Below are 26714 nucleotides of genomic sequence, written 5' to 3' on the forward strand. Positions count from 1 at the left end.
AATTTTTTCATCTTTTATCTGAAAAGTATAATGTGAAACAAGAGTTTCTTTAATTTGCATTTTACTTACTAGTGATTTGGAGCATTTTTTCATATGCTTACTGATAGTTTGTATTTCCTCTGAAAACTCTTCATAGCTTTTGACCCTTTATTATGGAGTAGCTCTTGGTCTTATATATTTATGTTAGTTCCCTTTGTATCTTTGATATAAAAATTTTATCAGGGATACTGAATGCAATAATTTCCCCTCCACTTGACAGCTTCTTTTCTTATTCTAACTGCATTGGCTTTGTTTCCATTGATTTATTCCAGTCTTCACTTTTATCCACTTTGTGCCCTAGTTATTCTGCTAGTTAGCTGATTTATATTTTGTATGAGAGATCATAGGAGATCTACTCTGTTCATTTGACACATATAGTTTTTAAAGCATCTGTTTCATGCCAGGTACTCTGCTAGGTCTTAGGGATACAAAAACAAAAAACAAGACAGTTAATGCCCTTGAGGGATTTCTATTTTGGGGGTGGTGCTGGTAAAGAACATGTGTACAAATAAGGAAATACAAAACTGATACAGAGTAATTTGGGGGAAGAGGAAAGTATTAGCAACTGAGAGGATTAAGAATTGCCTCATGAGGAAAGCGGCACCTGAGCTAATAGAAGACAACCACTGCAAAGGCCTAGAGATGGGATGTGGGAGGCTACGTGTGAGAAATTGTAGATATAAGTAAAATAATGCCATCTAGATGAACCATTTAGGGAAGTATTATTCTATATTGATTGTTGTACAGGTTTAAGGAAAATTTTATATTGAGCATTAATATGCTTATATTTGTATCATATTTACTGATGTTGATATTAAATATAATATTTTTAATATGTCTTTTGTCTACTTTTCTAGACTAAAAATATAGAGACATTGGGTAGCCAGAGGGCCCCTAATTGGGCTCCCAGCATGGGAGGGTAAAAAGGAACTCTTCTATGCTTGGGAGAAGCTGGTGTGTATGAGCTCCTTGAAGGCAGAGAGTATTTTTTGCTTTTCTTTTTATTTCAGCACTTAATACTATGCCTGGCTCATAGGAAATGTTTATTTTTCTTTTGACTGACTGTTGAAGAGATAGGTTGGGGAAGACTCTTAGATTGTTAAGGCATCTCTGCCAGTCACCCTAACCATTTAAGTTGTTATTGTTGTTTTTTAAATATCTCCCTTTCCAATTAGAAGAGGAAAACAGTTAATAATGACCCTAGTGAAGGGTGCAGCAAAGAATAATAACTCCACGAGGAAAACTGGATTAATTTTGAGACCCAGCAAACTTAGATTAAGAAGGAGGATGTATTTCTAGAGTGTTGTGCCATGCAGAATAAGATTACCTTAACTATTTTATTCTTTGCGGAAAAAGGTGATGGTAGTGACTTATATGCCACATCAGTGAGTTTTCACTGATCTGTTGATACTCTTACTAATTCCCTTTGTGACTGACTTACAGTTTCAACCAATATTTTAAAAAGTCATAAATTTAACAGCCATGAACCAAAAAATGGGGTCAAAATTTTATTAACAGTCTTTAAGCTTTAACGAGAAAAATCAAATTAATTAATAGCGAAGCAAAGAAAATGCTTTTCTTTTGTGTGTCTTGGTCCAGGTTTACTTGAAGTTCTTCCACTTTACGTCTTTCTTCCTTCTCTTCCAAAGAAAAGATAAATAGTTACAGACACTGTATATGAGTATGTAGTTCTAGTTCTGCTGTTTCTGCCCTGTAACATCTCACCAAGGGTCTTATAGTGTACAGTTTTTGAATGACCATGAGACTGGAGGTGTATATAGTTGGTGGGCACCAGAGCACATAGAATGGACTCAGTAGAATGATTGAACTGAAGATTTTGGCTGCATTTATACTGTACTCTAACCAAGTAAAGTAACTAGCCATAACCTCATTTTTGTTTTCTTCCTTCCTTTTTATAGAATACAAATTCAGTGCCAGGTGGACCAAAGTCATGGGCACAGCTGAATGGAAAGCCAGTAGGACACGAAGGTGGTGAGTGTGGGTAGAGGGAGCTATATCGTGAACCACTGAGGTGGGTCTAGTCAGCCTTAACTTGACCTGGCATGGTGCGAGATGATTCCGAATACCTTAATTCCAAAGTCTTTGTATGTAACAGATTTGTTCTGCAGTGTGTTGGCTCTTTGAAATCATTGTGTTCTGAAAGAAATCTTCATGTTGGAGTGTGTATAGGAGAGCTGAACAGGCTGCCCTGTCAGTCTGTGATTTGTGCTGTTAATAGCTTGGTTTGGAAGGGTTGTATATTTCTTCTCTGCCAGAACCCCCAAAGAAGTGTTGCATTACCTTTGCAGTGTCTTTGGGTATAGGGTAATAATAGTGCCACCTTAGGGAGTTTGTTGCGTGGTTACTGGCAGTTATGTAGGCTGAACCTGCAGAGGAGAAGGAGGTAGATGTAGGTATCGAGGGGGTTTCTCTGTACTTTCACAAATAAATGATAGCCCTCTGGAATGAGGGGTAATATTGAATTTGAGAACCGTTCATTCATACAAAAATTCCTGTTGGTTCTATAAAGGTTTAAGGTTCTTTGGTCAGACTTGAACTGGAAGGAGTATAGACCGAAGGGATGAACTGCAAAGTAAATTTCAAAGTAGGAACAAAACTGTAGCTTTTCTACAGGTGATAAGGACACTTCCAGCCATCATGATGGCGATGGTTCTGTTCACTTTTGGAAGGCTAATAAGCAAGGGGAAGGTTTGCCCTAAACCTTAGGAGAGCCCTGTCTACCAAGGTAAGAAGCCTTAACATTTTAGAGAGGGGAGAGGGGAAGACAAAGGCTTTGGTTTGTGAGAAAGTTTTATTACTCTAAAACTAGCACTCTTTCTTCTATAGAATTTAATGCCCTAGCTTTTGTCAGGAAAATTATATAGTTTTATAGCAGGCAGTGTGAGAACTTTCTGTGAATACATTTGCTTCATAGTACTGGTTGGTGCTAGAATTAAACTACTTACTCCTATTTCTTGGATGTTAACAAGACGCTTCAGATAAAAAGCGAGGGGTATGATAGTTTTAGTAAGTATGTGGAAGGAATTACTAAGTAGTTTTCATAGCTTGATGGAAAGACTGGTGTTAGGAAATTATAGACATTTTGGATTAACACACAGACCCATTATGTGGTTATGAAATACTTAAGAGAAAAAAAGTCATAACAATCATAGTTCACATCTTGTCTCTAATGCTTGGAGAGGCAGTGTGGTATAGTCAAAGAAATAATGACTTGGGGATCAAAGACCAAAGGTTCAGATCCCACCTCAGCCACATGCTGCTACCTATATGATCTTGGGCAAGTCAGTTAACTTCTGTGGGAGATTAACTTGTAAAATGAAAGAGCGAAACTGGGATCATATCTATTAGAGCTGGGAGCTTAGAGGTCATCTGGTCCAGTCTCCTTATTTTATTGATGAGGAACTGAATCCCAGAGAATTTAAGTTGACTTGACCAAAGTTGTACATAGTTATAAGCAGCAGTGCCAGGATTTGAATCCAGGTCCTCTGAAACTAAATTCCAGTAGAATCCCATTTTACCACATTGTCTCAGCCTTTGAAGTCCTTTCTGGTTTTAGATGTATGATCCTACGATATGATCATGTGATTTGAATAGTGCTTTTTCAGGACTCCTTGGTTCTTTTCCCAGCATCAGTACTTTTTTGACCCTAGAAGCCAGTTTTCAATTAATTTGCCCAACATTTATTATGTTCCTACCACATGTATGCACAGTACTCCTAGTTAGTTGTTGGGGGAAATACAAAGTTCAGCTAATACCTTATGCCCCTACTAGAATGTAAACTCCATTAAGGTGTAAACTGTCCTCTTTCCTCAGGGGGATTACATTTTAATAGAGGATAGCCACAAACACATATAACCATAGTGAAAAACATTCGTGTTAAGTGCATTAAAGAATTTCAAAGCAAAGTGCCATATGAGGCCAGATGCCAAGCAGAGGCCACAGAGAAACAGGAGGTGGGTAAGGGGAAGGGATACTTTAGTAAGATGTCATAGAGGAGGTCACTTTTGAGTTGAACTTTCAAGGATACGTTTGAGTTCAAGGCATACACAAACTAGCATGAGCAAAGGTACAAAGACAAGATAAATATGTGGATAGTGGGTAGGCAGACCATTTTGGCTAAAGTGTATGGAGTAGACAACATCAGAAAAGACTGAACGGTTGGACTGGTAACATTGTGGAAAACCTTAAATTTACCTGTAATGCCTTCATTTCTCAATTCACATGGGGTTAGGGAATCCCCCCTTGAGATTAGTGACTGAATTTTTTTAAGTTGGTGACTTTGCAATTAACTAGCTGGGCACCATTGATAGAAGTTGAAAGAAATTTTAGTAAGAACTGTGTTAATAATGAGAGGCAGTGTGATTCAGTGGGAAAAGCACTGGATTTGAAGTCAAGAGTACCTGGGTTTATATCCTGACTCTGCAGTTTGCTAATTATCTGAGCTTATGAAAGATCCCAGGCTGACAGTACTGGACACTAAAGTATTAATTGTCCACAAAACAGGTAGAATACGTCTTAGGTTTTGTCATTCTCTTTTAGGTAATTGGTGAGAAATGCTTGATTTCAATTTTGCCACAGTTCCTCCACTGAGAGGTGGTATATTTTACCTTTTAGATATTGCTTTTGTAAAGATGACTGTAGTCTAGTGATTTAATTATATTTCATCTATTATTTTGCTGACCATTGCTGCAAAGAAGATTAACATATATTTTCAGGGGAGTTGAGAATGAATTAGCATCTGGTATGAATGTGTGTACAGGTGTTTGGCTAATAGATGTCATTGGCTGTGTTACTGTTACAAGTTCAGGTAAATAGCAAGTGACCTGTAAAGTGATAGGTTATGGCATTTATAACTTAGCAATATTTTCCTTTTTATGTGGATTCTATAGATTCGACTAAGAAGCAACAGAAAGAGCTAGATTTGGAGTCAGAGGTGTTTAAATCCCACTTATTATTTATGTTAACTTTCTGGACTTCAGTCTCCTCATTTGTAAAATGAATGAGCTAGTCTCGATGACCTCTAAAATCCATTTCTCCAACTGGACCCTAAATCTGTGTTTATTTCTCTTTTGACATTTACATCTTAATTACCTAATCTTAAAATGCAAGAATTAGACTAGAGAATCTAAGGACCTTTCCAGTTTAAAGATTCTCTATGAATAATGATAACTTGGATTTATATAGTGTCTTTCTTCCTAAGATACTATAGAAATCAGGTTTATACTTGATACTTATAATTATGCTGCCATGACCATCTTGCAAAAGGAAATGCAAGAAAAACCACAACATATTGAACAATGATTTTTTAGATCCAGTGTTCTTTCATTTTAAAAAGTAGACCTTCATATATTATTCTTATACCATGAAACAGCTGCAAGCTGAACACATCCTTTGCAGTAGTAACTACTTTGTAACACTTATAAATGAACTCTCTGGTTAATTTGTGAATAATGTGTACAGTTATTACAATAGCAGGTTCATTTGACTTTGGTACTTCCTTACTAACTGTGGCAGAAAATGAGTTCCTACCTTCTGCATCTGTGGTAATTCCAACTGCATCCTTTTGGCGGTCTGCTGTGGTTAAGCAGGACCATGAATCGGTAGTGTTCATTATATGTTGGGGAAACTTGTACTTAAACTATGCAGAGAACAGTGCATGCCACAGTCAGGCATTTGGTGTGTGACTCTTCTTATTATCATTGTTATTGGCTTTACCAGATTTATGGCATGCAAGAGGTCTGTTAGTCTTTCAGAAAATTTCACTAAATCCCACTGTGGGTTCTTGAATGCTTCATTTGTCCCCAAGGGCTAAATGTTTGAGGTTAGAGGACTTGAAGAGATGTAAACAAAAATGAGCAGAGAAAAGATAGACCAAACATAAGAGGGTAGGGACACCTGGTGATATAGATGCCATCTGAAAATGCTGCTAGAGACACTTCAGTGGAATTTCCTGAAGAGGAAATGCAGTTATTGTACTCATGTGTTGCCCTTTTTCAAAGATGATACTACTGGTTCATCATCAGGAAGGCATGAAATTTACATTTATTTTTTTCCAAGAGTGGTGATGGAGTTGTGCTTATCCATCAGCCCCATCAGTCACATCTCATCACCTGCCCTCCTTATAACCAACTGTATTTGTTTACTAGATCGTTTGCAGGGGTAGGGGTATGGTGGTATATGGTCTATAGCCAGAAAGATATTTACTTGCCTGTTTTGAGGATGGAACACATGACCTTTACCCCTCACTACTATTGTACTCTAATCAACCCAGGGTGGACTATTTAAAAGCAATTCTGTTTCAGTACATCTTGGCTTTAAATGAGCCACAGATTCAGATATAAAATTTTTTAGTTACACAAAGTTTTCCCAGTTCTTAACTCATTTTTTCCACTAAGTCTTCCTGGTTTATTTGACAGGTTCAAGGGGCTCAAGCCGACTATTATCCTTCTCTCCCGAGGAATTTCCGACGCTGAAAGCAGCTGGCGAGCAGGACAAGGTTGGCAAAGAAAAGGGCGTCTTAGATCTGTCGTATGGGCCAGGACCAAGCCTCCGCCCGCAGAGTAAGTCATTAAGACTCTATGTATCCAAACACCCTTTGAAGCAGCACTGGTTTTTCTTCATTCTGTCTTTCTGTCCTGTCTGAAGTTCTCTCCAGTGGTGGAAAGTGCAAGGGGCCCCAAGATGCCAGTGGAGAAACTGGCCTTTACTGGATTGTTATTCCCTGGGCTATTCTTGCCTAGTTACTTCTCCTGTCATCTTAGCCATAGAGGAGGAAGATTAGTTCAAGGAAGCTAATGGAAAATCTAGAATTACTTGCCCTTTCTGGCATATAGTTGTTAGTTTCTTTGCAGTCCTCGTTTTGATAGGCAAAGGGTTAGTTGTTTGGGTCACTAATCTTAGTCATGGTCTGTGCCATTTTGTCCCTTCCACTTATAGATAGAGATTTTTTTGTGTTCTGTCCTGGGGGTTGGGAAAGATATGACAGAGGGCCACATTTAAGGAGGTGTAAGACATCATTCCCTTTCTGAAGACCTAAGAAGAAGCACCTGCTTTTTAGGATTTGATTCAAAGATTTGAAAGTGGTTTATTCATTTGTCAGTTAAAGTGGTTAAGCTGCTTTTATTCTCACATACCAATAAAACCCCAAACTCTGCTCCTTCTCTGTCCACTTGTTGAGGTGTGGTAGAACTGCTTTCATTTTTAATCAGATGTTTGAACAGTATAGTAGAGTTTGTTTTGAACTGAGGAATTTCTGGACTAGGTAACTAGAGGCTTGGATTGAACGAATTTTATAACCTTGGATATTCAAGTCTTTTTTCTCATTTGTAAAATAAGCGTTGGATTAGAAGATCTGTGAGGTCCCTTCCAGTTCTCACATTTCTCAATTCCTTAGATTTTCTTACTAACTGAATAGAGGATGAATTGCTGCTATCTCTTACCTACAGTAATCTCAACTCCCATCTTTCTGGCAAAATCTGTCAGCAGGACCATGAATCAGTGATGGTAACTATATCTATGGTAATTTGTGCTTAAACTGTATAGGAAGTAGTACATGCCATGACAAGTTGGTTGTGTGGTTATTAGTATTACTGTTACGGGTTTTCTACTGACTTAGCAGTGGTTAATAATTGGCTGCTAAAGATTCAGGAATCAACAATGTGGTCTGGCTGCCAAAAATATGTAGTTTTATGATGCATTAATATAAAGATTTTAAAATTTGTTTTGTTGACCTTTTTCATATATCAATATCACTTCCTAATTACCCTCCCCACACCCTTTACTGTCTTAACAAAGACAAACACAGTTAATTCTGCACTTGTAGGCTCCTGTCTTTATGCATAGGAAGGAAAACCATTTCTAGTTCCCTGGAAACAAGACTAGTCATTTTAATTCTTTTCTCTTTTAATGTTACTTTTCTTTCTTTTTTTAATAATTGTGACCAATAAGATGCTGTTCTTTTAGTTCTCCTCTCCATTTCTAGATCCTGCCCTAATTCTTTCTTGAGCTCAGCCCCTGCATTACCAGTTAACAACCTGTTGGACATTTCAAACTTAATGTACCATAGACACTTCAAACAGAACTCATCATCTTTTTCCTAAAACTCCTGCCTCTTCTGAACTTCCCCAGTATTGTTGACCAGGTCCTTGTTGAGGTTACCACCATCCTTCTTATCACTTGCATTTACAACCAAAACCTTATCCTTGACTTCTTATTCTCCTTTATCCATATATCAAAGCAGTTGCAATTGTCTCGATATTTCTTTTAATTCAACAACTCTTCTGTGAATATCCTTCTCTCCCCTCACATAGCCACCACCTTTGCTTAGCCCCTCATTGCCTCTTGCCTTCACTATTGCCACAGTTTCCTATTGGTGTCCCTTGCCTCGTCCCTCTTCCTCTTCTTATCCATCTACCACATGGCTGCCAAAGTGATTTTCCTAAAGTGTTGTGACCACATCATCTCCTCATTTAGTAACTCCAGTACCGGGGCTTAGCATACTTCCTGGCAGATAGTAAGAGTAAGTATTCAATAAATACGTAATGATTGGTCAGTTTCCTGTTACCTTTATGATCAAATATAACTTCATTTAAAGCTCTTCACAATCTGACCCAATCCTACCTATTGCTTGTACCCACTCTGGGTTCCAACCATGTTAGCCTTCATGCTAATTGCCACACTGGACACTCTTATTTCCCATCTCCATGCCTTTGTGTGGATTAGTCCTTATCACTAGACTGTTACACCTTTTGGAACCCTTAGCTTTTAGACTCAGCACAACCATCCCTCCCTACGGAGGCCTCCCTTTGTCCTTGTAGCTCACATGGTGCCTTCCCCTTCAAGATTATCTAGTATCTGCTTTTGCATGTTTTAAGTTCCCTGTATATGGATAAGTTGTCTATGGTTAGAATTTTCCTATGGAAAGGGCCTGTTTCACTTTTCTGTTTGTAACCCCAATACCCAAACAATGCCTGAACGTAAAGGCCACAATAAAGGCTTTATTGATTCTGCTTTCTTCATCTTCATAGTTCATAAAAAATCTTAACTTTCTCCTAATTCCTCACAGTCATCGTTTCTTAAGGTACAATAAACCATTATTTTCATGCACTATGCTTTATTCAGCCATTTCCAAATTGATTAGCAACACCTTTGGTCCTAATTTTCTGTTACCACAAAGAGTCTTTTATGCATGTTTTGGTATCTGTAGGACCTTTCTCTTTGTTTTTGATATTCTCAGAGTATAATGCTCAGCAGTAAGTACCTTGGAGCAGAGGCCATGAACAATTTTGTAACTTTTTATGTAATTGCAATTTATTTTCCAGAAGGGTTGAACTAGTTCGTAATTTCCCTAACAGTACATTAAATATGACTATCTTCCTGTAGCACCAGCTTTGACTTCCTGTCGTCTATCATTTTTGCCAATTTGGTGGGCATGAAACAAAACCTCAGTGCTATTTTAATTTGTATTTCTTTTATTACTAGTGATTGGACTTTTTTTGCAAATGGTTGATAGTTTACATTTCTTCTTTTGAAATATGTTCATATTATATAACTACAAACCTATTGGAGGATGATTTTTGATCTTCTATATTTATGTTAGTTCCTAATATGTTTTGGATGTCAGGCTTTCATCTGATTTCATTTTCATATTTGATATGAAGGCTTTCATTCAGTAATTTCTTTTATTCTGGTTACACTGATTTCTGTTAGTACAAAAACTTTTTAATTTTATAGATTCAAGATTAACCTTTTAAAAAATTTTTTTTATTCCTTGTTTGATTAAGAATTCTCTCTCTAGCCATTGTTATGAAAGGTGCTTAGTGGGAACATGATAGCCCACTTTCAATGGCAGAACTGTTATTTGGAAAAGCAATTAGATTATAAATCAAAAGGATAGAACAAGGACCAGTGAGAGTGATGTTATAGGGAGGCAGATTATAGCTTTAATAGAACTTTCTACAAATTAGAGTTGTCTCCAAAATGAATGGGTTACTTTGTGAGGTCTCAAGTTTACTGATCACTGAAATTCAAACTCTAAGTGAGTAATTGACTGGCGTGTATATTGTAAGCTCCTTAAGGGTAGAGTTCATTTCATTTTTGTATTTTTATCTCTAGCACCTACCACAGTGCCTAGGATATAGTGAGCTTTTTAAAAATTGATTGGTTTGCTATTGTAAAATAAAAAAGGGGTAATGGAAGGGAATAAGCGTTTATATGACCCCTCCTTTGTGTGAGGAATTGTGTTAAGCAAACTTACAAATATTATCTCATTTGATCCTCACAACAATCCTGAGAGGTAGGTGTTATTAATATTCCCATTTTAGAGTTGAGGAAACTAAAGCAGACAGAGGTTAAGTGACTTGCCCATGGTCTCACAGCAAATAAATATCTTATACCAGATTTGAACTCAGGTCTTCCTGACTCCAGGCCTGGTGCCCTATCCATTGCATGCCAGCTGTCTCTAGCTACCAGTAAAGTAGACTCCTATGGATTAGATGTTCAAGACTTCGATTTTTTCCAGAGATTGCTTCTATGACTATTCTCAGAGATACATAGACTTTAGACCTTCTGTGTCAGAGTAAGTGTTTAGTATGGTGTAATGGGAAAGAATTATATATTTGAATTTGAATCCTATCTTTGCTACTACTTGTAGTACTTAGACAAGTAACTTATGTTTCCTTAGGTCTCAGATTCTTATAAAATATGAGAATTAGACTGGATGATCTCTAAAGTCCATTCTAGCTCTAAATACCATGATTTTTATGGGGTTGGTCAAGATGTGGGAAACCGTATATTTCTGGGAAATATATTTCAATAAACTTTTATGTTGTGGTGCCCTTGACTAACAGTTATTTAAGAAGAGTCTTTTAGCTCAATTAAATTGTTTTTTGGCCTGTAACTGTATTCCCGAGCAGCTCTTAAATGCAAAATTAAATGATGCTGTTTGGTGATGGTGCATTGCCAATATATTATAGTAAAATGCTATAGGTTCCCACTTTTTAAAAATTTCAGTTACTGTTGACTAGAGACTAATTTGTTTTTATACCTGCTTTAATTTATTTGGAGGGTTAGTTCTATGGGCCTGTGTTGATCTATATGCTTGGACCAGGACTCTGACATTGGGCCATATTTCTCATTTTCTCTTGCCAACTGAATGCCTTTTAGAGAGACCCATTTATTCTTGGGGGTCATACTCATGTGATAGATTTCTGCTTGACCCAATTCACCTTGATTACTCAGTTTATATACATTTTTTTTATGAAAGAGGGGGTCCCTTTGACCTTCATAACCTCATACCGCTCCTTCCCCCTCCCTCCTTTTTGCCCCCTTTTAATTTCCAGATGTGACGAGCTGGAGGGAGGGCGGTGGGCGGAACATAACCTCTGCCACATCTCTGACCGCCTCCCCGACTGAGCCGGGCAGCAAGAACTCGAGTACAGGAGATGGAGCCCCCTCCTCGACATGTACCAGCGATTCTAAGGAGCCTTCTCTCCGCCCGGCTCAGCCTGTCCGAAAAGGGGCTTCACAGTTCATGGGAAATGTATACCACCCACCTACATACCATGACATGCTTCCTGCTTTTGTAAGTCCTAAGTGTGTAAAATTTTTCTTGAAGTTGGATTGTGTCCAGCAGACCTTAATAGCTGAGTTTTTTTCATATTATCCAAAACCTTTTACCCAGATGTGTAATTTTAGAGGTTTCCACCCTTTTTCATTTTCTTGGTATTTAAGTATTTCAGCAGTGGTTTTTCAGTATAAATAAGTTGATGTTCCCAAAGACAGTCTCATTCCTATTTTTTAAACTTGCATTAAGAAAGAAATGAAAGGGTGGGGGCTAGTACAGTTTTGGGATGATTAATTAGGAAAGCTAAGGGTGCCCCACTGTTCTCTTCCTTAGCGGTTCTTTTCTAGGCAAGTCAGATTTGACAAGAATCATTTCTTTTGTATAATTATTTGAAAAACTATTTATCAATATTGTGTTTCAGATGTGTTCACAACAGTCTCCAGAGACCCAGGGTACAATGGAACGAGGGTCTTTTCCTCTTCCTCAACTACGCCTAGAACCTCGAGTTCCATTTAGACAGTACCAGATGAATGACCAAGATGGGTAAGATTACTGTATTTGATGTGTGGAGACACAAGGCACATGTAGTTTTTATTTAAGAATATAATGAAAAAGATTGTAAGCGAAGTTAGTTATCTTGAGTTTTGATATACTATTTCTATAATGGACAAGGGATACTCAGTTTTAACTTTAAGTCTTTGGGTAAGTTGCACCAACATTACATGTTTCCTCAGGATGGCAGGAGCAATGAATGATGACCCTTATACTTGCACTATGGAATAAAGGGCCTTCTTGCTCTTATGTGAAAATAGGTTGAAGGAGGGGTGCAGGAAGTGATTTTAAGCATCATATATATATATATATATATATATATATATATATATATATATATATATATATATATATACCCTTGAACCTTTTAGTCATAGAGAATTTAAACAGAAGGAAGAAAACAGAGAAAATTGTTTCTTTTCCTGCAGTCTGTGCAACTGGCATACACAGTATCATTATTCATTTCCCCCCCTTCCAATAGGAAAGAAAACAGAATGGGAATGTCCCGCCCAACACGCCCCATAAGGCAGCTAGGGGAACGGGCTCCACGACCCACCATTATCAATGCTGAAAACCTCAAAGGACTTGATGAACTTGATACTGATGCAGATGATGGTTGGGCAGGTATGAACTTCTGTTGCTTGATTGATTTTCAAATGACTGCTTGGAGGTAGGAATGATAGTCATTCACTTTTGTTCCTGTCTTCTTGACAGGTTACTACTTTTTTTTTATTCCTTTTGGCATATTTTCTCCCTTAAATTAAGGAAGTGAAGGAAAAAGGTATTAGAGGAGCTTAGAGAGTTTACATTTTATGGCAACATTACTGGGGTTTCTTATTGGCCATCCAACTTGAGCAGTTGCCTTTCATGATAGTTTTTGAAGTTTGGTGGGCTTCTTTTCTGTGTGTGGAGTGGAATGGGTATTGCATTTCAGAGTCATGGGAAACTTCAGAGTGACTTTATCTGGAGGTAGCACTGGTGGTGTTTTGTATGGTTTGTCTAAGCAGCTGATTTGGGAGGCTAGTGTTAAGTTCCCTCACCACGTTGGAAAGATGTTAAATTTTTCTTCTTGAATTTTTCTTCTTCTTCTCCTTGAACCTCCTGTTACTGTAGGCCTTCATGATGAAGTGGATTACTCAGAGAAACTGAAATTCAGCGAAGATGAGGAAGAGGAGGAGGCTCTTAAGGATGGAAGACAGAAGTGGTAAGAAGTCCTTGCTTAGTCAGCAGCTGTCTAGACTTGAGGATTTTTAAAATAAACTTTAGGTGCTGTTATAATGCCTTATCATGGCATGAAGGCTACATCACTAAACCATAAACTCTGGCAGGTTCTTCTGTTTTGGAAAGATTTCCATAGTTCTAGCAACACCCCATGTTTTGTTTTTTGAGAACCAACCTATATAATAAGTATGGTGAAGGCCATCATCGTTAGAATTGAATTCTTTGCCTGCAACAACCAGTGAAACAGAAGGATTCAAAATGGTCAATCTTGATGTTTTCACAGGAAACAAAATCAGAAGAAAAAAGGAAGATGCAGTTAAATGAAAGAATAACTTATAGGTTCTTCTTAGGAAATGTATAGAGGAGAGATAATCAGTGAAAAGACCAAAAGATCTTGAAGCTTCCTCATCCAGAAAACACTAAATGTCCTTGCCACATAGAGCGATGTCTGACCAAGGGCATCGTTGTATTAAAATATAGGAACTCACCTATAAGATCCTAAAGAGGATAGCAGAAGATAATGAGTAGTATTACCTCATAAAACAGTGAGAAGCAATGGAGGGAGAAACAAGCTTAATGCAAAAGACCCAACTGAGCAAAGATACCCCAAGGTTACTTAAGAATAAAACTGTGCAAGTATAGTGACAGATGAAATATAGATATCCTGTAAATATCTTAAAACTGAATTTACTCTCTTTCTCCCCAATCCCTGTCTTCATAACTTCCTTCCGTTTTACTGTTAAAGTCACCACCATCCCCTCAGTCCGACAGGCTAGAAACCTTAGAGGTCATCATAGGACTCCTCATTCTCACTCCACCTCCAATCAGTTGTCAAGGCTTGTCAATATTACGTTCATAACATCTCTAGTATATGCCCCCTTCTCTCCTCTGGCACTGCTTATCGCTCTAGCGCAGGCCCTCATTACCTTCCATCTGAACTAGTGCAATAACTTGTTCATTGGTCTTCTTCCCTCAAGTCTTTCTCCACTACAGTTCATCTTTCACTCAGCTGTCAGATTGATCTGACCATGTTGCAAATTTTTTAGTCCATCATTCTGTAAACTAGCGAATCCCTATCACTTCTAGGATTAGGTATAAAATCCTTTGGAGTTCAAAACCTTTCCTGAAATCTCTTCAGTCTTCTTCCACCTCACCCCCTTCTACACAGTCTACTGTGTAGTGACACTGTTCCCCTTACTACACTATACACTTCATCTCCCAGCTTTGGGCATTTTCATTTGCTCTCTGTGATTCCTGGACCGTTCTCCCTCCTCATCTCTTTCTACCTCTGACTTCCTTCAAGTATCAGCTAAAGTCCCACCTTCTGCTAGAAGCCATTCTTAATCCTCCTTTAATGCTAGTGCCTTTCCTCTGTTGATATTTCCTCCAGTTTATCCTACATATATTTTGTTAGTGCATAATTGTTTTCATGTTGTCTTCCCATTAGAATCTGAGCTCCTTAAGAGCAGGAACTGTCTCTTGCCTTTCTTTGTATCTCCAGTACTTAGCACAGCACCTGGCACATAGTAGGTACTTAATAAGTACTTATTGACAGAATGACATAAAAAAATTCCAAATTTTTATTACTTCACTGTCTAGTATGGTGGAACCATCTGTCTCTCCTGAATTTCTTCATTAGTGTTCATGTACCATAATCTTTCTGTTTACCCAGATTCTCAATCTCTTTGTCTCTTTTCCTCTTTTTTTAACCCTCTTTCTCAACCAGTCAGCATATCTTGTTGCTTTACCTTCACAAATACTATTCTCATTCATCATAAATCTCTCTAGTTCTACAGCCCTAACACTTGTTCAGGGTCTTTTGGCCTCTTTTCTGGATAATTGTTGCTATAACCTCCTAATTGCTCCTCGTGCTATCAGTCTCCCTTTTCCAATCCATCTTTCACACAAATGTCAGCTAGGTGTTCCGACAACAGAAGATCTGACTTTTGTTCCTTACTAAAAAAGACTCTTGTTGTTGTTATTGTTGTTGTTTAGTCATATCTGACTCTTTGTGACCCTGTTTGGGATTCTTTTGGCAAAGATGCTGGAGTGGTTTGCCATTCCTTCTGCAGATCATTTTACAGATGAGGAAACTGAGGCAAACAGAGTTAAGTGACTTGCCCAGGGTCACACAGCTAGTATGTGTCTGAGGCTGGATTTGCATTCAGGTCTTCCTGATTCCAGGCCTGGCACTCCATCCACTACATGACCGAGGTGAGTAGATTGCTGTTGTCCCTAGAATAAAATATAAAATCCTCAGCTTGGCATTGAAAACTCTGCAAAATCAGGTTCCCACCTACCTTTCCAGTATTATTTTATTAATCTTCTTCACCCCATCTTTTTTTAGTCCAAATGGCCTCCTAGATAGTATAGTTCCCATGTATCACATCTTTTTCCATGCTTTGGTGCTAATGTAATTCTCCCCCCATCCTCTCTTAGTTATTAGTGTTCTTTCTTCCTTTTTTATTTTCTCTTCTCTCTAAATTTCTTAGTGTTTTCTTTGTATTGACTTAGTTGTATAATATTGGGTTTCCTCAGTAGAAATGGAATGTCCTTTAGAACAGGGATTTTTGTATCCTTACTGCTTTTACACTTAGTAAGCCTTTAATAGATCTTGGTTGAATTAAATAAAATTTTAGTCTTATATCAGCCACTGGAGGAACTGGAAATGACACTACAGCAAATGTAGTTCATTTACACAAGTTGTTCATGCTGGTGGTCACTCCATTGGAAGGCTTTGAGGGGACTCTACCAAAGGTGTGGGAAGGAGGGGACAATATATAAGATTTATTTTGCTAAAGAAAACCAGCCATGAGAATGTCAATAACTAGACTTATCTGCCTACTTTCTGTTCAAAATTTTTAAGAGAATAGGCCACATATATTTCAAGAGTACTGACTAAAAGGTACAGAGAAGACAAGATACCCCTGTAGTTACTGTTTATTGACTACACTTCAAAAAAATAAGTGATTTGATAGAGTAGACCTACTACTTTAATGATGTTTTCAACAGGGTGTCTCCCATTGATGTCAAAATCATACAGAATGTTAACATGAAAAATGTCAAACTCCCTCGATTGTTAATGTCAATTGAGGCGTAAAACTGTGAGATGGAATACTCCACAGAGATGAACACCACTGTCATGGAGTGAGTCCAACTCAGAGTCTCAGTTGAAGGATTCCCCTCCCTATAGCGTGTTAAGTCTCTTAAGGTGATCCTGTTTTTGAATGACACTATATTGATTGCATCAAAGCCAGAACTTTCTAAACAGGACCCAAGATTTCGGCCTAACTATGCACATAAGAATTATTAAGTGGATTTAGAGTGTTTATTGTCCACTGCGCAACCTGTGGTGTTATTCACGCAATACCAGTATGTGAGACATAAACTGTAAAGGGATGGTGAACTGGGTCTATGGTGAGAAAGGAGAAACATGATGAGGGAAGAGGAGCAGGAATGTGGGCTGGATTGTTAGCTTGCAGAGTTTCCAGTTATCACATCTTCTTTGGGGAATTTTCCAATTTTTTAAAGAATTTCAAACCTGTCCTAGAAATAAAGACCTCGCTTTTTAATGTCAGTTTTCTTTTAGCTTCCTCAGTTCCAAATTCTCATATACACCCCTCCTTCTAGCCTTTTCCCCACCCACTGTGGAGTCAAGATATATAATACCTGTTATACATGTGACATCCTGCAACACATTTCCACATTAGTTACATTGTAAGAGGTAAAAAAGCAAGAAAACTAAAGAAAAAAATACTCTTCCATCTGTACTTAGAGTCCATCAGTTCTCTCTTGAATCCTTTGGAATTGTCATGGATCTTTGTATTGATCAGAGTTAGCTCCCTCTTTTTTAAGCCCTTTAAAAATCCTGACACCTTTTTGTAGAACTTAGGGGAATCCTGTAGAGGTTGGGAATTTGGATTCCTATAGCTTTGAAGTCAGACTCAAATAGAAATGTACTCCTGAAGGCTGCATATTGACTTAGAAAATCACAAATTAATATTATCTAGGTTGTATTTTTTATTTAATTTCTTAAACATTTCCTAATTACTTTTTAATCTAGTTTGGTTACATCAGAGTTTTCATCCTCTGTCCTACAGCAACATGATGTCCTATTCTATTACTCTTTTGTTTTTAGCTTAAAATCTGTGGAAGAAAATAATTAACTGTTTTTAAATATTTAGACTGATATCTAGATCCAAAACAAACTGTCTTCAATAGGAAATAGTCTGTTACAGTTGAAAGAATACTGGATTTAGAGTGAGAGGACCTTTATGTGAATCATAGCTCTTCTGTTTGCTACCTTTATCATTTTGGATAAGTCAGTTAACCTTTCCAAACCTGTTCACTCGTCTTTAAAATAAAGATGTTGAATTTGATCCCTAAAGTCCTTTCTATCTAAATTCTATGATTCTAGATGACTTCTATGACTTTTAAGTGGAAGTCTAATTACATGCAGATAATCTTCTTTACTCATACTGGATTTTAGCTTTTCTCTTTCATTATGGCCTAGTGATGTTACTGACTTTGTAGGGGTTTGTTGGATTTCTCAGATGAGGCCAGTTAGAAGAACCAGAATTTGTTTAAAGTGATTGAGGGAATTAATGTTAAAAGGAATTTTGTTATAGGAACAATTGGGATCCTAGGAGACAGCGGCAGTTGTCACTGAGTTCTGCAGACAGTGCTGATGTCAAGCATACCCTGGATGAAGGAAAGAACTGGGGTGAATCTATGGGCATATCTCGGGCCATCCGTAAGGTGCTAGAGCCTCAGCCACCTTCTAGGAAGCTGAATAGTTGGACCCCAACCCCTGATTATCAGGTATGTTAGATGCTTATGAAGTTTGTGACTTAGCATTCAGGTGGAGAAACATAAAGCTCCATTGATTAGAACAAGAATCATAGTTTACCACCTGGGTAGTCCCAATGCAATAACTAAACAGGGCATTTAATCAATCATAGGATATAGTATTTCCACTGAATTCTATAGGTGTGTCCCTAAAAAGTACATAAATTGTATCATTTTTTATCCCCTTGGGAAATAGCTATTTAAAAGAATCTTACTGTAAATATTTTTATAAAATGGATAATTGTGGCTTATTTTATCTTACATACATCTAGATTTGATTATATTTTATTAGTTTCAGATGAGCAGTTCATTAACAATTTGAATATAAGGAATGTAAGTGAAGGTTTGTATTTAATCGTACCCTTACAGTATTCTTTGAATAATAACTACTGCCACATATTGCTTTAACATTTTAAAAATGGCTTTACTTGTATCTTGTATCCTTTGAGCTTTACAACAATCCTCTGAGTTTGTTTTTATTCTCATTTTATAGATTAAATTGAATAGTTATCTTTTAGGTAATTAGTATGACCATTCAAGTGACACTTCTTGCCAGATTTGTGATGTGGTGAATATCTTAGTCCAGGTATTGTCAGAATATGCAAAATAATAATCATTTTTGTTTGTATTATGAACCCTGAGGGGTCAGTAAGTTGCCCTTTACCAGCTAAACTTTGTAACCCATCTGCAATCCAGCCTCTTCAAAGAGAAAGTCTCAGGTTTTCCTATTTTTATCTTAAGTACTCAAAGTAGCTATCATAGTTTGGCTAGGGTTGGAGTTTCTTTTGATAAATTGGGTAGGAGTCACTTTAATTTTGTATGAATGGAAATGAATTTTATTGTTTCATTGTGGAATTGTATACTTATCCATTTTTAAAGGGCTGGAGAAATTGAGTAGTTATGGTGCCTCAAAGAGTGGTGAAGGTATGGAATTGTGACCCTGTGCTCTAATAGTCTAAGCCTACTGATGTCTGGATTTGTGATTCGTGGCTCTTTTTGCCCTGCAAAGTGACTTGGGAAGCATAGGGTACAACCTTTGTTGGGCTAAGATTTGTGATTTCTGTTGTCTTTTGAAGTGGCATCTCATTATAGGTTCTCTTGTTTTGGTAGAAGCCTTCAATAAATAACATGCTCCGGCAACAGAGTGTGGAAGACAAAGAGGACAAGCTGCCCCCACGGCAGAAGTTTGTACCCTCAGAAATCTCTGAGGCTGTGGAGAGAGCCCGAAGACGCCGGGAAGAAGAGGAACGTCGAGCCCGCGAGGAGAGATTGGCTGCCTGTGCTGCCAAGCTCAAACAGTTAGATCAGAAATGCAAACAAGCCCAGAAGGCCAGTGAGGCCCAGAAACACCCAGACAGTGAAGCCCCCCGATCCCCAGCCACGGAGAAAAGCTCCCCGCAGGAGAATGGACAGACTTTCCACAAAGGTATGAATTGTTGTTCCTTAGCTATGTAACTCCAAACAGCCTCATCACTCATCCTATAATTCCATGGGGTTTTAAATGATATAATACTTTTATAATTCCACAGCAACATTCTCTGATGACCTTGGAGTGTATAAGCACTACCTTTGTGTCACAACATTGTTTCAACAAAGTTTGGGTGAAGTTTAGGCTAAGACTTTTTTTCTGGTGAAACCATTGCCCTGAGAATTAAACTTGCTTACAATTAAGTGGTTTATTAGTGGAGATAGGAGAAATTGACACTTGCTCTTTGATTTGATGCCTCTGCTCTGATCAGGCTGGGAATTTTCTCAGTGTGTCCTTTGGGTTTGATGGTGGCTGCTTTGTATTTGAGTGGGGATTGTTCTTCAGCCATCACTATCTATAGCTGCAGCAAAAGGAAGGGCATTTTAGGAGCCAAATGAGTGTTGTTCAGCCCTGAATCTAAAAGCTGAAAGCTTATGTGAGTACTCTTGTGTAGTTAAGTTCTTCCTAATTTATTAAAGTCACGTGTCATGAAATTTCTTTGTTCCTTCAGCTTAAAAGAGGGTACAACGTATGTGCACAACACAATGTGAATGTTGAAGGATGATGCCTGGCATCCCATTTTCAGTGCTTTTGTGAAGTGATGGCTTATATTCCTTCTATGTTTTGCTCTACAGCAACACCTGAGTTACATGCCCAGGAATCTCCTGCTACTTATAATGAAGAAGAGTCAGCTATCCCTCCTGCTGTGACCCAGAGCAGCAGTGATGAGGAGCTCAGAGAATCTGCATCTCCTGCACAAGAATTCAATAAATACCAAAAATCACTTCCCCCTAGATTTCAGCGCCAACAACAGCAGCAACAGGTAAAGATAGTGAACATTCAGAAGAATTCTCTAAAACAAATCAAAGTGGCAGTTCCAGTTTCCTCCTCCTTTTGTACCTTAACTTTATCCTTGCCAATCAGTAATTTTAAGGGTTGGGCAATTAAAATGGAGACATTCCATTCTAACAGCTCATTCTAGAGCTATTATTTATTAAAAACGAGGAAGACTCTTTTGAATGAAACTTTTGTTTCTAGAAAGAAGCTCTTGGTCTTTCTTCTGTTTTCCTGGTAGTTAAAAGACAACGTACTGTACCTTGGGCCCTGAAGAACACTTCTTGTGACAAAGTAGCATCCTTTGGGTGACTGGAGCTCTTTATGAGGAGCGCCTTGGCTGTTTTGGTCATCACACTCTCCACTTCCCTTTAATGTCCACATCCCAAACTAGACTCCGTTGTGTTTGGAGGGAGTCACCATAGGACTTTAAGCCCAAAGTCTTCAGGTTCTTCCTGCTAATAAACCTTACACTTCCTACAGGACTTAACTTGTTGGGGTTTTTTGTGCTGCTTTCTTAGATGGGGAATTTAGTAAGGCAAATTCTTGATGGAAGGTCTCATTACTGATTGGAGAATTTGGATAAATGCTTTTAAATAGCACATTAGTAGCAGTGACTAAAGTTAACTCTTAACAGAGAGGTGGAATGGACCAGCAACAGGCTAAAAGTGATAATCAGGCAAAATAGAAGAAACCGGTAGACAAGCTGTGTGCTCTGCTCCTCCACAGACAGTTGAGCTTTGGACATGAGGACCTCTGCTGAGTTCTCATGTCTTACTTCTATTTTTGAAAAGAAGGAAAATAGCCATCATGTCTGTGTTACAGGTACTTCATTAATCAGTTGCCAGGTTGCCCTACAGAGTAGATATTGCTAGAGCATCCAAGATCTTTTGATGTGCCACATTTGTTGAGTATTTATGGGATATGCTATTTATGCATATTGACCCTCAGCCACCTTCTTTTCCATATGGAATCTGCCATAGCTCACAGAATCTTAGCAAGCAGATTAAATGGCCTTTTTTTGTTTTTATTTAGGGAGGTTTGTGTAGAAGGCATGCTGAATAATCTTGCATTAACGCGTGTCCTACTAGCAAGGATATGCGTGTTGAATTGATTTGTTTTTTTTTCAACACAACCAATAAACTGTTGGGTTTAGGGAACAAAGTAGGATAAGGGAAAAGTAAACTGTCTGGGGCACATTCCTTGATTTTTCAATTTGCATTGATTCTGTAGAAGGGATGGATACTGATCAGTTCCAGACATTAGATTACATTTGAATAGAAACTGCCTGCATTGTACTGTAGCAACATGTCTGTTTCTGTGGTTTGATGACACAAAGCAGTTTTCACTTTGGAAAGTTTTTATGTCTGAATAACTTGTGACCAGCTACAGGAGCTTGAGGCCAAGGCCATAAGGGCTAGCACTTCTGGGTTTCTCTTCTCCAGTAGTAATTTCCTGCTTTTATGTTCCTGTTCCATACGGGATACTGGTTTGTTTAGTTCTTAATCTCTCAGAACTGTGGTATCTGTTTGATTAAAGCTGGAAGAACATACCTGTGGGTGGGTGCTTCCAGTTCCTGATGTCTTGTACCTTACCAAATCCATTCTCTGTCTTGATTAGGAACAGCTGTACAAGTTACAGCACTGGCAGCAACAGCAACAGCAGATCTATCCTCCACCTTCCCATTCCCACCCTCAGCGTACCTTTTACCCACATCACCCTCAGATGCTAGGATTTGATCCTCGTTGGATGATGATGCCCCCCTACATGGATCCACGAATACCTCCAGCTCGAACCCCTGTTGACTTCTACCCTTCAGCTCTACATCCTTCAGGTAAGAGCTTTCTGATTGTGATCTAACCAGCGGTCCAGATTCTTTTAGCATTTAAAAAAGTAACATTCTCCCCCTGTTCACCTGTAGGTTTGGGGGGAGGATGACATACACGTTTAATCCTTAGAACTTCTTTTTACATACATTCTTAGAACTAAAAGACCTTAGAAGGTTGTCTTGTTTGACCTAAGTCTGACTAGAGAAGAACTTCAGCTCCCACGAAGTTAAGTGACTGGAACCAAAATTGATCAGTGTATTTTACCTTATCCATGATTTTATCCTAATTACTTGGGTAGAGTAAAAAAAAAAATCTCATCTTTCTCTTCCCTTCTCCCCCTTAATTTCCCTAAGCTGAGGAAGCCTTGTGACTTTTTAAAGCTCTTGCAAGTTTCCAGAACCTTTCACTTTGTAGTAGATAAGGGCTAGAGATAGAGCCTAGGAAATTTCAAGATGGCATATAGTTTACCCTAGGCAAGCTTCTGGGACCTTAATTTCCTTTCCTCAGCTCTGTAGCAGCGAATGACCCCTAATAGAGGACTTGACTTTAGCTCTCCATCATAAAACCATTTCATTTCTTTAAAAGTTATCTCTGATGTGTTGTAGATATTAGTTGTGAATAATAAGCTTTGTAGATTGGTAACTGATGAGTGGCAACATTCCAGTTCCTTTTCCCATTTTTCTATTTCTTGAATGTTCTCTCCAGTTACCTCATATGTTTCCATATCCACCTCCTTTCTCTGCCTTAAGGAAGAGATTGCACTGGCCCCTGCTATGCAGCTGGTTTCTTAATAAGATTGTAGTTATCAGTTCTTTGCTATCTTTAGGAATGATGAAACCAATGATGCCACAGGACTCGATCAATGGGACTGGCTGTCACTCAGAGGAACAGAACTGTCCACCCCCAGTCCAAGAAAGAAAAACGGCTTCACTGGAGCCTGCTCCTGTGTGGAGCCAAGAGAGCTATGTGACAATTCAAAACAAGGGGTACTCTCTCCCAAACCCAAAGCAAAATGACCCAGCTTTGACAGTTGAAGGAGTACATGCCAGGTGAGAGGACATGTGATGCCACTGACCTACGACTGATTAACTGAGGAGGAGTCTACAAGTCACTGCTTGAAAGATGAAAGTGAGAGTTCAGTGATGAGATACTAGATAGGTGAAGGGGTACGTTAGACCTCTCTATGTGCACTTAGGAGAAGAAAGAGTGAGACAGGGCTTTTGGACATGTGCATTTTTCTTTGGATGCTTCTTTGTGAGAAAATTCTTACTAATGGCAGAATTGAAAGTCAATAAGGAATTCTTGACAACTAAAGTGAAGCAGTAGCAGGTACTTCCCTATTCTCATGAAGTAGAACTTCAAGACCTTCTTTTCACAGTGGGTGGGTCAAGGCTGCTAGTTGTTCAAAGTAAAGGAAATTAATGCTGATTACCTAGTGGACTCACAGAATTCCGCTTACCATTGCTTTCCCTCCGGTTCATTCTGTTTCTAGGATGATACATTGTATCTCCCAGGGTTATGAATTCCTCAGTGTTGTGGACTCTAAAGACCATGACAGACAAATGAGTCGGACAGTCTGACTTGTGGGTTTGCGATTTCTTTTTTTAAAGACAGAGAATTATCTTGATGCTTGAAATGTAAAACACCAAACTTTTTTCCCTCCTCTCTTGGAACTATATTCAGAATGGAAACCTGGGCCAGGTTCAAATCACATTTACTTTTTTTTTCTGGTTCCTTTTCAGGAATGAAAGGTCTTACTCTCCCTCAGCTGGAAGGTCAGGTTTAAGTGTCCAGCATGATCTCCTTGAGGAGAGAGGGGATGAGTACTTAAATGCTTTTGACAAGAAGGCCCAAGCAGACTTTGACAGCTGTCTCTCCTCTCAAAGAATAGGCCAGGAGCTTTTGTTTTCACCCCAGGAAAATATGCAGGAGGCCATTGCTTCTGGGGTGCACCACACAAACCTCAGGTGCTCCCCATTAGAGTCTGATTTTGTCCCAGGTGATAAAAAACCAGAATATAGCAGTTGGGATGTTGGACATCAGCAGAAGCCTCCTGACACAGCTAATAACCTAGAAGAAGAGGCTCCTAAGGAAGAACAGTCCTTCAGCTCTGACCCATGGAAAAAGGAAGGGAGTGTTAACAAACAACCTGCCTCAGAGACAGAATGGGTCCCTGAGACCCGAAACACTAATAGCCAGCAACAGGAACAAATTGGGAGGACCCGGAGGTCTGGGCCTATTAAGAAACCTGTTTTGAAGGCTCTCAAGGTTGAAGAAAAGGAAAAGGAACTGGAAAAAATGAAGCAAGAAGTGGGGGAAGATAAATTCCATCCAGCCAAAGAAAAGGAGCCACTCAATAAAGCTGAGAATGATGGGACTGATGAGGGAGACCCTACACTGATCAACTCTTCACATTCCCTGCTGGCTCAGAAAGGTTCCTCCCAGATTAACCCTGGCCATGAGACTGAGAAGTTGGAGGAAGAAGAGAAGCCTGATAAGCCCTGGGAGACTAAGGTGTCAAAGGAATCCAATGATCTTCCTCCAACAAAGAGGAATAATTGGATTTTTATAGATGAAGAACAAGCCTTTGGAGGCCGAGGTCAGAATAGAAGCCGTGGCAGAGGTTTCAGAGAATTCACTTTCCGAGGTCGGGGCACTGGTGGAAGTAGTGGCAGTGTTTGTGGTAGTGGTGGTATCATTGGTGGGAGAGGAATATATAATAACCAAAGAAGTACCCGAGGGAGGAGTCTCCGTGAGTTCAATCAGCCTGAAGACTTCCCTAGAGGCAAGCCCCGACGCAGAATTGCCAGTGAGACTCACAGTGAGGGCTCTGAATATGAAGAACTTCCTAAACGGCGCCGTCAGAGGGGATCAGATAATGGGAATGAAGGTTCCCATCTGGAAAGAGAGGAGAGTGATCTGAAGAAAGGTGATTACAGAGATTCTTGGCGATCTAACAAGATCTATTCAGATGACCATGGTAGTCTGGATGCTAAGAACAGAGCCCCTCGAGCTTTTGGCCGAGCACTCCCCCCACGGCTGAGTAACTCTGGGTATGGACGGAGAAGCTTTGTGTCAAAGGAATCATCCCATTGGCAGGGCAAGAGTACTGGAAGCTCTTGGCAAGAATATAACAATGGTATGTCCTCAGATACTTTTGGGGCTCGACGACAAACAGACCGAGACTACATCCAAGATAATTACAAACATTCTGATTCATTCAGTGGGAGAGGCTTTGAAGACAGTCATCTGGATGATAAGAGGTCCTTTTTCCAGGATGATTATGCAGATTCTGAAAATGTGGAAAACCGACCCTTCAGGAGGCGGCGACCACCCAGGCAAGACAAACCTCCTCGATTTAGACGTCTCCGACAAGAACGAGAGTCCTTAGGCCAGTGGGGTACAGATGAGGGACCAAACTTACTTTCTTCTGGTCACTGGCCAGGAAGGCCAAAGTTGGTTCTGGCAGAGAAAAGCAATCTATCTGGGCGGAGAACCCCTGAACTCTCCTACCAGAATTCTTCTGATCATGCTAATGAGGAATGGGAGACAGCATCTGAGAGTAGCGACTTCAGTGAAAGGCGGGAGCGGCGGGAAGGTGGAACAGCTGAGGCTGATCCCCAGCTGGACAGTAGCTTGTCTGGGACCAGTTTGGGTGAGAAGAGAGAGTTGGCCAAACGGAGCTTCTCTAGCCAGAGACCTCTAGTGGACAGGCAGAGCCGCAAGATGGAACCTGGAGGATTTGGAGAGAAGTCTGTAAGGCAAGGAAGCAGCGGATCTGCTACCCGCTATGAGACCCAACAGAATGGGACATCTTTGAAAGCCAAAAGGTAACAAAACACAAAATCCCAGCTTGCTTGTTTTTCCATTTTTTAAAAATACAAAGAAACATGTAGAGTTTCATACATCTTTCTATCTGTCATATAGCTGACACATGTATAAGATGCTCCTCCCTCAGCCTAAAGTTGCATACCAGAAAGGGTAACTGCTGAGATCACTGTTCATGGTTTTTTTTTTCTCCATCAACCATAAGCAATGGTTTTCTGTTGCTTTTGTTGTGACTTTGAAGCACTTTCTCTGTCATACACACACACACACACACACACACACACACACACACACATATACAGACACACAGACACACCCACACCCACCCACACACACCCACACACACACACCCCGCTCCCCCTCGCCCCAAGTATCTTCCTCTGGCTCTGAAGATAAAAATAAAGAACTGCCTTTCATCTGCCCTCTGTGTTACGAAGTCTAGCCTCCTTTGTGGTATCATCAGCCCTGCCCAGGAGATCACTGCAAGGAAAGCAGTTTTTCTTTGCTACAA

The 26714-nt window shown here is 39.2% G+C and overlaps 1 protein-coding gene across 8 annotated transcripts in view; it reads left to right on the forward strand.

Annotated features, from left to right (window-relative positions):
* Nucleotides 1-26714, forward strand: part of PRRC2B (proline rich coiled-coil 2B) — a 94205-nt gene that overhangs the window by 49256 nt on the left and 18235 nt on the right. For all 8 annotated transcript variants that reach the window (XM_072632758.1, XM_072632760.1, XM_072632759.1 and 5 more), the window contains exons 5-16: nt 1959-2031; nt 6477-6620; nt 11400-11641; nt 12045-12166; nt 12657-12799; nt 13289-13379; nt 18025-18217; nt 19355-19670; nt 20348-20535; nt 22167-22380; nt 23202-23424; nt 24118-26205. In XM_072632758.1, the coding sequence (XP_072488859.1) occupies nt 1959-2031; nt 6477-6620; nt 11400-11641; nt 12045-12166; nt 12657-12799; nt 13289-13379; nt 18025-18217; nt 19355-19670; nt 20348-20535; nt 22167-22380; nt 23202-23424; nt 24118-26205 (4037 nt within the window). The remainder of the gene's footprint in view (nt 1-1958; nt 2032-6476; nt 6621-11399; nt 11642-12044; nt 12167-12656; nt 12800-13288; nt 13380-18024; nt 18218-19354; nt 19671-20347; nt 20536-22166; nt 22381-23201; nt 23425-24117; nt 26206-26714) is intronic.

Source organism: Notamacropus eugenii, chromosome 1 (genome assembly GCF_028372415.1).
Source record: "Notamacropus eugenii isolate mMacEug1 chromosome 1, mMacEug1.pri_v2, whole genome shotgun sequence".
Taxonomy (NCBI): Eukaryota; Metazoa; Chordata; class Mammalia; order Diprotodontia; family Macropodidae; genus Notamacropus; species Notamacropus eugenii.